This window comes from Ranitomeya imitator, chromosome 1 (assembly GCF_032444005.1).
Source record: "Ranitomeya imitator isolate aRanImi1 chromosome 1, aRanImi1.pri, whole genome shotgun sequence".
NCBI lineage: Eukaryota > Metazoa > Chordata > Amphibia > Anura > Dendrobatidae > Ranitomeya > Ranitomeya imitator.
This window is the reverse complement of record NC_091282.1, coordinates 1,218,347,040-1,218,361,762: the sequence shown is the minus strand read 5'-3', so window position 1 is coordinate 1,218,361,762 and position 14,723 is coordinate 1,218,347,040. Positions and strand designations below refer to the sequence as shown.

Sequence of the window (14,723 nt, the reverse complement as noted above, 5' to 3'; positions counted from 1 at the left end):
CAAAGGAGTGCCAAGATTGATTACGCACGTAAGAGGGGTACATGGGGGAAATCCGGGAGTCCTCTCCTTTGCAGGTATTGGAAGGGTTCACTTACCAGCGCGGGGCGGAGATTGGAATAAGCTCCTCCTCAGACGCGAGTCTAAGCGGATAATGCGCACTAATGCAATGGGACCGACGGGGTTCAACGATAAGTTGGACATGTCGGTTTTCCTGTAATTACCATAAGGGGTTTTAGTAGCGGCATCGCCGGACATTGGTAACGAAGGAGCATTTTTTTTTTTTATACTAATGATTCATTCGCAGGATTGTAGGTCGCTAGTGGGGTAGATGGAAAATGAATAATGTTGTTCTCGTTATTTGTGCTGGTTACATTATTTAATGTACAAGATTTATGGGTGCTTTACACAGTTTTAATCGTGTTTTAATGTTTTGTTGTGATTTGTATCTTATGGCCAGGTGGGAGGAACCGGGAATGGGAGGAGTATGCAGCGGCCAGAGCATATGATCTTCCCTCCCGGCGTCCTTCCACATACAGACCCGTGGAAGCGCAGTGAGAGCGCGAAACGGCCGTCGTCTCCACACTGCTCACAGGAGCTCCTTGTTTACTCTCCCGGCCATGATGTTTTTATGAACATTCAATAAAGTCAAGTCAAGCTTCAGTTCGGTGAGTGCCCTCCTTCTTTTCTTATGCAACGCACTGATTCTCATGTGATTTCCGGAGGAGCACCCGGCAGCTTGTGGTGGAATTTGGACTTCTTTGCTGTATGAAAGCACTTGATGTGCGCAGAGGCTGTGGCTCTTCCAGTGGAAGGTAGTGCCGTCCCTCTTTTTTCTTTTTCTTTTGTCAAAGACATTATACAGTTCTGTTGACCATTCTGAGTAGGGTGGCACTGATGAGGCATGCGATACACCGCCCTGACAGTAGCGATGTACCGCAGAATGGGGCTGAAATGAAAAATGGGGCCAGCATAGTTCAGTATAAGTGCACGCTCACTAGGAATAGGGTTACGGCCAGAGTCAGGGTTAAGGCTAGGCTTACGGTGAGGATAAGGTTAGGGCTGGGGCCAGGACGAAGGTGATGGGATAGAGATAGGGCCACAGTTACACATAGGAACAGGTTTAGGATTGGTAATCAGTTTAGAATAATACAACTTTTACATTAAAAAATTTAATACAAATTTAAAAACTTTACAAAGGGTTAAACATTATGTCGGAATTCAGCAAGAATCAGAAAAATACTAGAGGGTAAAATGGCAGTATGTCCTAAAAAGACATTACATTTGTGTGGGTAATACTGGACTGGCGGCTGGGCCACAGGGAGCGCGCACAGTTCACAGGTGACGGGGTGCAAAATACGGTGCATAACGCCGCTGCCTCGGCATAAACCGCCGTCCACCCCAAGGATTAATAACGGAACATAGAGACTGAAATGTAGGGACGTGAAGAAACAGAACTCTGGTAGCAGCACGGGGGGCTAATACTTTCTTCATAGTGCAGATACTACAATGTCAGCAGGACACGGGTGACATCTTCCAGGGGCATCATGTTATTTCATTATTACCGCCATATTGTACCAATCTGACCCATTACTGTAGTTTAGAAGGTGCCTAGAGGAGCTCCAGCCCCCAGACACCCTGATTCTTCATGAGTGGTTTCTAGAAATCCTCCTGAGAGCTTCAGTACAAAAAACAATTAAACCTTCACTTCAGGGGAAAAAAAGTGCAAAAATCCAGAAATAGCAGATCTCCATCAGTAACTGAGGTGGGGCTTTCACAGTGCGGACAGGGATCACATAGCAAGGGCAGGGATCACACAGAATGGGCAGGGATCACACAGAACGGGCAGGGATCACACAGAATGAGCAGGGATCACACAGAACGGGCAGGGATCACACAGAACGGGCAGGGATCACACAGCACGGGCAGGTATCACACAGTACGGGCAGGTATCACACAGTACGGGCAGGGATCACAGCACAGGCGGGGAACACACAGCACGGGGGAGGATCACACAGCACGGGCGGGGAACACACAGGATGGGCAGGGATCACACAGTACGGGCAGGGATCACAGCACGGGCGGGGAACACACAGCACGGGAGAGGATCACACAGCACGGGCGGGGAACACACAGGATGGGCAGGGATCACACAGTACGGGCGGGGAACACACAGCACGGGAGAGGATCACACAGCACGGGCGGGGAACACACATCACGGGAGGGGATCATACAGGATGGGTGGGGAACACACAGCAAGGACAGGGATCACACAGCATGGGCGGGGAACACACAGGATGGGCAGTGAACATACAGGATGGGCGGGGAACACACAGGACGGGCGGGGAACACACAGGACGGGCGGGGAACACACAGGACGGGCGGGGAACATACAGGATGGGCGGGGATCACACAGCATGGGCAGGGAACACACAGCACGGGCAGGGAACACAGCACAAGCCAGGAACACAAAGGATGGGCGGGGAACACACAGGACGGGCAGGGATCACACAGGACGGGCAGGGATCACACAGCATGGGCGGGGAACGCAGAGCACGGGCGGGGAAAGCGCAGCAGTGCCAGGGAACACAGAGCAGGGGTGGGGAGCGCTGAGGATGGGCGGGGAACACACAGGATCTGCGGGGAACACAAAGGACGGGCGGGGAACACACAAGATGGGCGGGGAACACACAGGATGGGTGGGAAACACACAGGATGGGTGGAGAACACAGGATGGGCAGGGAACACAGGATGGACAGGGAACACACAACACGGGAGGGGAACACACAGTACGGGAGGGGAACACACAGGGCGGGCAGGGAACACACAGAATGGGCAGGGAACACACAGCATGGGAGGGGAACACACAGCACGGGAGGGGAACACACAGGGCGGGCGGGGAACACACAGCATGGGAGGGGAACACACAGGATGGGCGGGGATCACACAACATGGGTGATGGGGAACACACAGCACGGGCGGGGAACACACACAGCACGGGCGGGGAACACACAGCATGTGTGGGGATCACACAGTACACGCAGGGATCACACAGCACACGTGGGGATCACACAGCACATGCGGGGATCACACAGCACACGCAGGGATCAAACAGCACATGGGGGGATCACACACCACAGGTGGCTCACACAGCATGGGCAGGGCTCACACAGGATGGGCAGGAATCACACAGCACACGCGGGGATCACACAGCACAGGATCCAGATATGTGTCCTGTGCTCTCCCATGGATTAGACAGTGGACTCTAGCGCCCCCTGTAGTCAGGGAGAGCCTGGAGGTTCCGGCTAGTAAAGGTCATTAGATTCCAGGTGACATGGGTGGTCATCAGGTGGGTGGTATGGGTGGCTCCTTTTCCCCCTCGAATTCAGCAACTTTCTTGGCTGCATGTTCATTTCCCAGACTTCTCTTGGGTGCAGAGTGCCGGGGGGAAAGTTTCCGAAATTCATGTGAGGTGGCATCATGGGGCCAGAACGAATGAAATCAGGACCTGGAAGAAAAGGACAAGACCCATTATCAAGGACAACTCAACCCATCGTCTGACAGCACTTCATTCATCCTGAATTACATTCATCCAGTCACCTCCAGAGCTGAACTCGCTTTTACTAGTTACAAATAAACCAAGAAAAATATATAACATAATCCTCCTGCCATAAGAGCAGCAGATGAGAAAGCTGAGGTCGTAGATTAAGGAGATACCCCCAGCTCTACAATCCCTAACAGTGGGGTCATTACCTGGAGGAAGGGGTAAGCAGTCAGGGGGTAACAGTAGTGGGCTGCGGGTCCCAAGGGATGGAGGAGCTGAAACATAGAAAACACCATCAGTGTAAAACACTAGTGCAGAGGATAGTGGCGTACAGGATATATACAGTATATACTGTGAAGACACGGGGGCCAGCGGGTGCTCTTGTCCACTGTCCTGAGACTGCATGGATCAGGGCTCTCCTTTTACCCTGGGTGTAATACTACTCAGACAACACAGGATGAGTGTAAAACAGTTTGATAATAATTTATGGTACCACAAAACAGGCAATAGCACGTAGAACGGTCCCAGCAAATATCCAAGATGGTGCACATTAGAGTCTTCCGCTGACTCGCCGGGATATTAGCAGCTGTGATGTCAGCGCTCCCAAGGCCGACTACCCAACCTGCAGCACGCACACAGAGAGGAGGTAAAGACAAGCGTAGGAAGATGACAGTCCATTGAAGCACAAGGGCCAGGTGAGCGGATGGTCACAACCTGGCTTCTCTGAGCATCTCCATGGAGCCAGGTGACCGGTAGGTCCCATTCCTGGCTTTCCCAAATGTATCCATAGGGCTCAAAACATACAACACGTAGAACACTCCCAGCAAAATACCCAAAATGGTGCATGTGAAGATCTGAGGCTGTAGATTGTAATAATCAGCTAGGCAGGGTAACGATGCAGCTCGTTTTATTTCTTCCTTCCACGGTTATACAAATCCAGGTAGATGGCCACAATACATTGTCCTCAATCCACAAGATCCCAACCTGGGATCGGTAGTCCCACTGTTCCTCCAGACGATGGATATCACGACTGTAGCCCATGGATTCCCTCCAGTCAGCAACCGATCTCCAAATTCCATAGTCCATCCATATCCTCCAGGACGTCATCCTTGATCTGCTCCCTTCAAAGTCCCTCTGTCAACTACCTGACTAAACCTGTGGCAACCTCCCTCCCCCTGACACATTCTCCTTTATCTCACAGAATTAAGCATATTTCATGACCTGGAACTGCATGTGAGACACCCGTAGTGACGGCCCCCCTGGGTCTACAATCGCTATCCACACAATGGGCCTAGTTATCTGCCTGGTGGTGCTACAATAAAGCATTGCCACACTGTGTTAGCGCCACCCTGTGTTGTATGAGTAGTGTTACAACCACGGTAAAAGGATAGCGGGCGTTCGGTGGGACGATTGTTATGACCTGGTGGTCAGGACAATAATGGACCTGGTGGTTAAGAGCACACGGAATGACCTGATAGTTACTGATAATAAAGGACGAGCTCTGGGACGTGGGAACTGTGCTGACCGCAATCCCTAATCCTATCAAACACACTAGAAATAGCCGTGGATTGCGCCTAACGCTCCCTATGCAACTCGGCACAGCCTAAGGAACTAGCTAGCCCTGAAGATAGAAAAATAAAGCCTACCTTGCCTCAGAGAAATTCCCCAAAGGAAAAGGCAGCCCCCCACATATAATGACTGTGAGTAAAGATGAAAATACAAACACAGAGATGAAATAGATTTAGCAAAGTGAGGCCCGACTTACTGAACAGACCGAGGATAGGAAGGGTTACTTTGCGGTCAGCACAAAAACCTACAAAAAGACCACGCAGAGGGCGCAAAAAAGACCCTCCGCACCGACTCACGGTGCGGAGGCGCTCCCTCTGCATCCCAGAGCTTCCAGCAAGCAAGACAACAATAAAAATAGCAAGCTGGACAGAAAAATAGCAAACCAAAGAAATACAAGCTGGAACTTAGCTTCTGCTGGGAAGACAGGTCACAAGAACGATCCAGGAGTGAACTAGACCAATACTGGAACATTGACAGGTGGCATGGAGCAAAGATCTAAGTGGAATTAAATAGAGCAGCCAGCTAACGAATTAACCTCGTCACCTGTGGAAGGAAACTCAGAAACACCCACCAGAGGAAGTACATGGACAGAACCAGCCGAAGTACCATTCATGACCACAGGAGGGAGCCCGACAACAGAATTCACAACAGTACCCCCCCCTTGAGGAGGGGTCACCGAACCCTCACCAGAGCCCCCAGGCCGACCAGGATGAGCCAAATGAAAGGCACGAACCAGATCGGCAGCATGAACATCAGAGGCAAAAACCCAGGAATTATCTTCCTGACCATAACCCTTCCACTTGACCAGGTACTGGAGTTTCCGTCTCGAAACACGAGAATCCAAAATCTTCTCCACCACATACTCCAACTCCCCCTCAACCAACACCGGGGCAGGAGGATCAACGGATGGAACCACAGGCGCCACGTATCTCCGCAATAACGACCTATGGAACACATTATGGATGGCAAAAGAAGCAGGAAGGGCCAAACGAAATGACACAGGATTGATAACCTCAGAAATCTTATACGGACCAATGAAACGAGGCTTAAACTTAGGAGAGGAAACCTTCATAGGAACATAACGAGACGACAACCAAACCAAATCCCCAACACGAAGTCGGGGACCCACACAGCGCCGGCGGTTAGCGAAACGTTGAGCCTTCTCCTGGGACAATGTCAAATTGTCCACCACATGAGTCCAAATCTGCTGCAACCTATCCACCACAGTATCTACACCAGGACAGTCCGAAGACTCAACCTGCCCTGAAGAGAAACGAGGATGGAAACCAGAATTGCAGAAAAATGGCGAAACCAAAGTAGCCGAGCTGGCCCGATTATTAAGGGCGAACTCAGCCAACGGCAAAAAGGACACCCAATCATCCTGATCAGCAGAAACAAAGCATCTCAGATATGTTTCCAAGGTCTGATTGGTTCGTTTGGTCTGGCCATTTGTCTGAGGATGGAAAGCCGAGGAAAAAGACAAATCAATGCCCATCCTAGCACAAAAGGATCGCCAAAACCTCGAAACAAACTGGGAACCTCTATCAGAAACGATGTTCTCCGGGATACCATGTAAACGAACCACATGCTGGAAAAATGATGGCACCAAATCAGAGGAGGAAGGCAATTTAGACAAAGGTACCAAATGGACCATCTTAGAAAAGCGATCACAAACCACCCAAATGACCGACATCTTTTGAGAGACGGGGAGATCCGAAATAAAATCCATAGAAATATGCGTCCAGGGCCTCTTCGGGACCGGCAAGGGCAAAAGCAACCCACTGGCATGAGAACAGCAGGGCTTAGCCCGAGCACAAGTCCCACAGGACTGCACAAAAGAACGCACATCCCGTGACAAAGACGGCCACCAAAAGGATCTAGCCACCAAATCTCTGGTACCAAAGATTCCAGGATGCCCAGCCAACACTGAACAATGAATCTCAGAGATAACTCTACTAGTCCATCTATCAGGGACAAACAGTTTCTCCGCTGGGCAACGGTCAGGTCTATCAGCCTGAAATTTTTGCAGCACCCGCCGCAAATCAGGGGAGATGGCAGACAAAATTACCCTCTCTTTGAGAATACCCGCTGGCTCAGGAACACCCGGAGAGTCAGGCACAAAACTCCTTGACAGGGCATCAGCCTTCACATTGTTAGAGCCCGGAAGGTACAATACCACAAAATCAAAACGGGAGAAAAATAACGACCATCGAGCCTGTCTCGGATTCAACCGTTTGGCAGACTCAAGATAAGTCAAATTCTTGTGATCTGTCAAGACCACCACGCGATGCTTGGCTCCTTCCAGCCAATGACGCCACTCCTCGAATGCCCACTTCATGGCCAACAACTCACGCTTACCAACATCATAGTTACGCTCAGCAGGCGAAAACTTTCTAGAAAAGAAAGTACATGGCTTCATCACCGAGCCATCAGAACTTATTTGCGACAAAACAGCCTCTGCTCCAATCTCAGAAGCATCAACCTCAACCTGAAACGGGAGCGAAACATCTGGCTGGCACAGCACAGGGGCAGAAGAAAAACGGCGCTTCAACTCCTGAAAAGCCTCTACAGCTGCAGAAGACCAATTGCCCACATCAGCACCCTTCTTGGTCAAATCAGTCAACGGTTTAGCAACAGTAGAAAAATTAGCGATGAAGCGCCGATAAAAATTAGCAAAGCCCAGGAACTTTTGCAGGCTCTTCACAGATGTCGGCTGAGTCCAATCGTAAATGGCCTGGACTTTAACAGGGTCCATCTCGATAGTAGAAGGGGAAAAAATGAACCCCAAAAATGAAACCTTCTGAACTCCAAAGAGACACTTTGACCCCTTCACAAACAAGGAATTCGCACGAAGGACCTGGAACACCATTCTGACCTGCTTCACATGAGACTCCCAATCATCCGAAAAGACCAAAATATCATCCAAATACACAATCAGGAATTTATCCAGGTACTCTCGGAAGATGTCATGCATAAAGGACTGAAATACTGATGGAGCATTGGAAAGCCCGAATGGCATAACCAGGTACTCAAAATGGCCCTCGGGCATATTAAATGCTGTTTTCCATTCATCGCCTTGTTTAATACGCACAAGATTATACGCCCCTCGAAGATCTATCTTGGTGAACCAACTAGCCCCTTTAATACGAGCAAACAAATCAGACAGCAACGGCAAAGGATACTGAAATTTGACTGTAATTTTATTAAGAAGGCGGTAATCAATACAAGGTCTCAAAGAACCATCCTTCTTGGCCACAAAAAAGAACCCTGCTCCTAACGGTGATGACGACGGGCGAATATGGCCTTTCTCCAAGGATTCCTTTATATAACTCCGCATAGCGGCGTGTTCTGGCACAGATAAATTAAACAGTCGGCCCTTAGGAAACTTACTACCAGGAATCAAATTAATTGCACAATCGCAATCCCTATGAGGAGGTAGGGCACTGGATTTGGGCTCATCAAATACATCTCGATAATCCGACAAAAACTCTGGAACTTCAGAAGGAGTGGAAGACGAAATAGACAAAAATGGAACATCACCATGTACCCCCTGGCAACCCCAGCTGGACACAGACATAGATTTCCAGTCCAATACTGGATTATGAACCTGTAGCCATGGCAACCCCAAAACGACCACATCATGCAGATTATGCAACACCAGAAAGCGGATATCCTCCTGATGTGCAGGAGCCATGCACATGGTCAATTGGGTCCAGTACTGAGGCTTATTCTTGGCCAAAAGCGTAGCATCAATTCCTCTCAATGGAATAGGACACTGCAAGGGCTCCAAGAAAAAACCACAGCGCCTAGCATACTCCAAGTCCATCAAATTCAGGGCAGCGCCTGAATCCACAAATGCCATAACAGAATAGGATGACAAAGAGCAAATCAGAGTAACAGACAATAGAAATTTAGACTGTACCGTACCAATGGTGGCAGACCTAGCGAACCGCTTAGTGCGCTTAGGACAATCGGAGATAGCATGAGTGGATTCACCACAGTAAAAACACAGCCCATTCCGACGTCTGTGTTCTTGCCGTTCAGCTCTGGTCAAAGTCCTATCACATTGCATAGGCTCAGGCCCATGCTCAGATAGTACCGCCAAATAGTGCACAGCTTTACGCTCACGCAAGCGTCGATCGATCTGAATGGCCAAGGACATAGACTCATTCAGACCAGCAGGCATGGGAAACCCCACCATGACATCCTTAAGGGCTTCAGAGAGACCCTTTCTGAAGATTGCTGCCAGGGCACATTCATTCCACTGAGTGAGCACAGACCACTTTCTAAACTTCTGACAATATATCTCCGCTTCATCCTGACCCTGACACAGAGCCAGCAAGATTTTCTCTGGCTGATCCACTGAATTACGTTCGTCATAAAGCAATCCAAGCGCCAGGAAAAACGCATCAACATCACGCAATGCTGGATCTCCTGGCGCAAGGGAAAATGCCCAGTCTTGAGGGTCACCACGTAACAAAGAAATAATGATCTTTACTTGTTGAACAGGACCTGAGGAGCGAGGTTTCAAGGCAAGAAACAATTTACAATTATTTTTGAAATTCAAGAACTTAGATCTATCACCAAAAAAACAAATCAGGAATTGGAATCCTAGGCTCTGACATCGGATTCTGAACCACAAAATCTTGAATGTTTTGTACCCTTGTAGTGAGATTATCCATCCAAGAGGACAGACCTTGAATGTCCATGTTTACACCAGTGTCCTGAACCACCCAGAGGTAAAGGGGAAAAGAGAGACAAAACACACTGCAAAGAAAAAAAAATTGTCTCAGAACTTCTCTTATCCCTCTATTAAGATGCATTAGTACTTTGGGCCACCTGTACTGTTATGACCTGGTGGTCAGGACAATAATGGACCTGGTGGTTAAGAGCACACGGAATGACCTGATAGTTACTGATAATAAAGGACGAGCTCTGGGACGTGGGAACTCTGCTGACCGCAATCCCTAATCCTATCAAACACACTAGAAATAGCCGTGGATTGCGCCTAACGCTCCCTATGCAACTCGGCACAGCCTAAGGAACTAGCTAGCCCTGAAGATAGAAAAATAAAGCCTACCTTGCCTCAGAGAAATTCCCCAAAGGAAAAGGCAGCCCCCCACATATAATGACTGTGAGTAAAGATGAAAATACAAACACAGAGATGAAATAGATTTAGCAAAGTGAGGCCCGACTTACTGAACAGACCGAGGATAGGAAAGGTTACTTTGCGGTCAGCACAAAACCCTACAAAAAGACCACGCAGAGGGCGCAAAAAGACCCTCCGCACCGACTCACGGTGCGGAGGCGCTCCCTCTGCGTCCCAGAGCTTCCAGCAAGCAAGACAACAATAAAAATAGCAAGCTGGACAGAAAAATAGCAAACCAAAGAAATACAAGCTGGAACTTAGCTTCTGCTGGGAAGACAGGTCACAAGAACGATCCAGGAGTGAACTAGACCAATACTGGAACATTGACAAGTGGCATGGAGCAAAGATCTAAGTGGAGTTAAATAGAGCAGCCAGCTAACGAATTAACCTCGTCACCTGTGGAAGGAAACTCAGAAACACCCACCAGAGGAAGTCCATGGACAGAACCAGCCGAAGTACCATTCATGACCACAGGAGGGAGCCCGACAACAGAATTCACAACAGACGATCCCTAGGCCATGCGGTTTCGGCTAGCGGATCGGGGTGCCCCCCGACCCTCCATGTCTCCACAAACGCCAATGGTGTACAGTGGATGTAGGATGTGATACTGGACAGGAGACCGGCGCATCAGAATGGAAGTCACTGCTGAAAGCAAAATGGCGCCATGCACTGGTGTCTTACCCAGGCCGCAGCGCTCTCGGTCTTGGATTGGGGGGTACAGCATGGGACGAGGGTCATTTTCCAATGAGAACCGGTGAGGAGGCGTGGGAAGAAGAGGGGAACCTGAAACACAGGAGGGAGAGCAGGTTACACAAGATGGCAGAAGTAGCAGAGCCCACCATGTCTCAGAGCATTGTCTGCACTGACTCGTTGTAATATGGTCCATACAGAAGACAGCCTACAGAGCAGTAGACAATGGCCTACAGAGGAGTACATGGTGGTCTACAGAGCAATGCATGACAGCCTACATAGCAGTTCATGGCAGCCTACAGAGCAGTAGACGGTGGCTTACCTAGCAGTACATGGCAGCCTACATAGCAGTACATGACAGCCTACACAGCAGTACATGGCGGCCTACAGAGCAGCAGATGATGGCCTACATAGCAGTACATGGTGGCCTACCTAGCAGTACATGGCCTCCTACAGAGCAGTAGACGGTGGCCTACATAGCAGTACATGGCGGCCTACAGAGCAGTACATGGCCTCCTACAGAGCAGTAGACGGTGGCCTACATAGCAGTACATGGCGGCTTACATAGCAGTACATGGCGGCCCTACATAGCAGTACATGGCCTCCTACAGAGCAGTAGACGGTGGCCTGCATAGCAATACATGGCGGCATACATAGCAGTATATAGCGGCCTACATAGCAGTACATGGCCTCCTACAGAGCAGTAGACGGTGGTCTACATAGAAGTACATGGCAGCCTACATAGCAGTACATGGCCTCCTACAGAGCAGTAGACGGTGGCCTACAGAGCAGTACATGGCGGCCTACAGAGCAATAGATGGTGGCCTACAGAGCAGTACATGGCGGCATACAGAGCAGTAGATGGTGGCCTACAGAGCAGTACATGGTGGCCTACAGAGCAGTACATGGTGGCCTACAGAGCAGTACATGGTGGCATACAGAGCAGTAGATGGTGGCCGACAGAGCAGTACATGGCGGCCTACAGAGCGATAGATGGTGGCCTACGGAGAGTATATGGTGGCCTACAGAAGAGTAGATGGCGGCATATAGAGCAGTAGATGTTGGTATACAGAGCAGTAGACGGTGGCCTACATAGAAGTACATGGCGGCCTACATAGCAGTACATGGCCTCCTACAGAGCAGTAGACGGTGGCCTACAGAGCAGTACATGGCGGCATACAGAGCAATAGATGGCGGTCTACAGAGCAGTACATGGTGGCCTATAGAAGAGTAGATGGCGGCATATAGAGCAGTAGATGTTGGTATACAGAGCAGTAGATGGTGGTATACTGGGAAATTCTAACATTACATGCCTCCTTATATGTTTCTCACACCATGGGTCAGAGAACCGTCTGTATGTGACATCTCGCTGGGCGGCAGTCACACGTCATCAGCGCCAATGATGGTGTATAGTGGATGTAGGATGTGATACTAGACAGGACACTGGTGCCCCAGAATGGACATCACTGATGTAAGTGAAATGGCGCCATGCACTTGCATCTTACCCGGGCCGCAGCGCTCTCGCTCTTGGATTGGGGGGTACGGCATGGGATGGGGGCCGTTTTCCAATGAGAACCTGTGAGGAGGCGAGGGGAGAAGAGGAGAACCTGAAACACAGGAAGGAGAGCAGGTTACACATGACGGCAGATGCAGCAGAGCCCACCACGTCTCAGAGCATTGTCTACATCACTGACACATTGTAACTAGAGAAACGTGTGGCCCTGGGAGACAGTAAGAATAGGGGCCCTAAATGCTGACATATTGGCCCACCACACAGGAACGTTTACGAAGCATTTACACAAGCTGATGTCAGACTGATGTCAATGATGGACGATGTACAAGGCGTACGGTGCTCGTTTTTTTCCATGGGCTCCCCAAATTACACAATGCGTGTTTCCACCTCCCCTATGACCTATTATATCTGGCATTGGATCATAACATGAGAATCTTAGTGAATGTGTTGACAACCACTTTCACCCTCTCATTTCCTGGACCTCTGGTTATCTTATGGATACGTCCACAGTATTAAGGGTTTTTGATAAGTTTACATGGCAATCTGAGTTTTTGTTTCCCACATGTGATGCAGTTAATTTGTACACGTCGATTCCTCACTCTTTCGCCATAGTCGCAATTAAATATCATTTAGACAATTACAATGCATATTAACCAGCCCTCAAACAATTTATTTTATTATCACTCGATTATTTGTTAAATCATAATTTTTTTTATGTTTCAGTTAAAATTTTTTCCTCCGGTCCTTGGTGCCCCGATGGGTTCAAAATTTTCACAAATCTTTTTGTGCCACGGTGGGAGGAGTTCTTTTTTCTCATAACCCCTTTTCTTCACATATAGTTTGGTACGGCAGGTATGTAGACGATGTTCTGCTTGTTTGGAGGGATGACACCACCGCATATTCTGATTGTATCTCCTACTTGAATTCCAACACATCCTAATGTTCTTGAAATAAAGAATTTTGCACAACGGGCAATGTGCTGCGGAGAACAATGGCTGATAGATCACTCCGTCCACATATATATCAGCAGCAGCACGAGTCGTGTGTATACCGGGCATTGTGCTGCCAAGAACAATGGCTGATAGATCACTCCATCCACATACAGGAGGGAAATAAGCATTTGATCCCTTGCTGATTTTGCAAGTTTGCCCTCTGACAAAGACATGAACAGTCTATAATTTTAACTGTATTTTTATGCACACTATATAATCTCATACACACTTGCAGCACCGATGGCCTTTTACAGACGGATGGTGAGACATGGGCAGATTTAGAGTCCATCTTAAGGGGAAAAATTGGTGATGCGAGGATGGAGTCAGTCACGGGAGAAATAAACCGAGTGGGGAAATCACAGCATTCAGCCCTTGAGTTAGGAACGCAGCACGGCCCGGTCTGTAGAGTCAGGGATGCACTTTTTGAAAAGTCTGCATGCATGGTGCCAAGCGAGGGTAGGAGAATCCACAATTTCCCTTTTAGATGTGGTACAGGGTCCCAAGGACACAGTAGACCATATTTGGGGAATCTAAAACAGACATACAGATTTGGGCTATGAGGGAATAAGAGATGTGGGTAGAAAACTTTTCCATGGAGCTTTTACAGCAGGTCTTAGACCGCAACTCAGGCAAAAGGTTCAGGCAGCTAAGCCCGACTGGAGAACATAAAAAATAGAAGAGTTGGTGCAGGTGGCAAAGAGGAATGAATTAGATCAGAAGATGAAGCCAGTCCAGATACAGAATGTTTCCGATGACGCTCAGCAAGGTCGGAAGGACAATTCAGCCAGAAAGAATCGTTGACAAATTGACACATAACACATAACTGTGGGAAGAAGGGGCATACCAGCGGTCAATGCAAAGAGGACCAGGCCAAGACAGCGCCCCGACCCAAAACCCACAATATTAAACAGGCAACCCCGAAGCCATCTACCCCCTTAGGGCACCTTCACAATCACACCCAAGCTCACAAGGCGTGGTCCAAGTACATCTCCCAGATGGTAGAAAAATCCCATTCCTGGTGGATACGGGGGCAGCCAAAACAGTTATCCGCCAGGAACATGTCAGATCGTCTGGCATATCAGATGATACCCTCTACACCCAAGGGTTTGAGGGACTGATCCAAGAATGTAAATTGACCAAGCCATTGCCCCTTCGACATGTCTGACTAGGTTACTGATCAGTGACAAATCATCTGTGAATCTGCTAGGTTCTGATGTACTCCAAGCCATACAGACACATATCATTTAGGAACCGGACGGCACAGTTATA

At 49.0% G+C, this 14,723-nt stretch overlaps 1 protein-coding gene across 1 annotated transcript in view; it reads right to left on the bottom strand.

Annotated features, from left to right (window-relative positions):
- Positions 1 to 1,153: 1,153 nt before the first annotated feature.
- LOC138657332 (PC-esterase domain-containing protein 1A-like) overlaps positions 1,154 to 14,723 on the bottom strand; it is a 121,217-nt gene continuing 107,647 nt past the window's right edge. Inside the window, exons 11-14 of the mRNA XM_069745066.1 lie at positions 12,455 to 12,556; positions 10,941 to 11,042; positions 3,751 to 3,816; positions 1,154 to 3,505 (exon numbers count right to left, since the gene is read on the bottom strand). Of these exons, the coding sequence (XP_069601167.1) occupies positions 3,303 to 3,505; positions 3,751 to 3,816; positions 10,941 to 11,042; positions 12,455 to 12,556 (473 nt within the window). The 3' untranslated portion in view covers positions 1,154 to 3,302. The remainder of the gene's footprint in view (positions 3,506 to 3,750; positions 3,817 to 10,940; positions 11,043 to 12,454; positions 12,557 to 14,723) is intronic.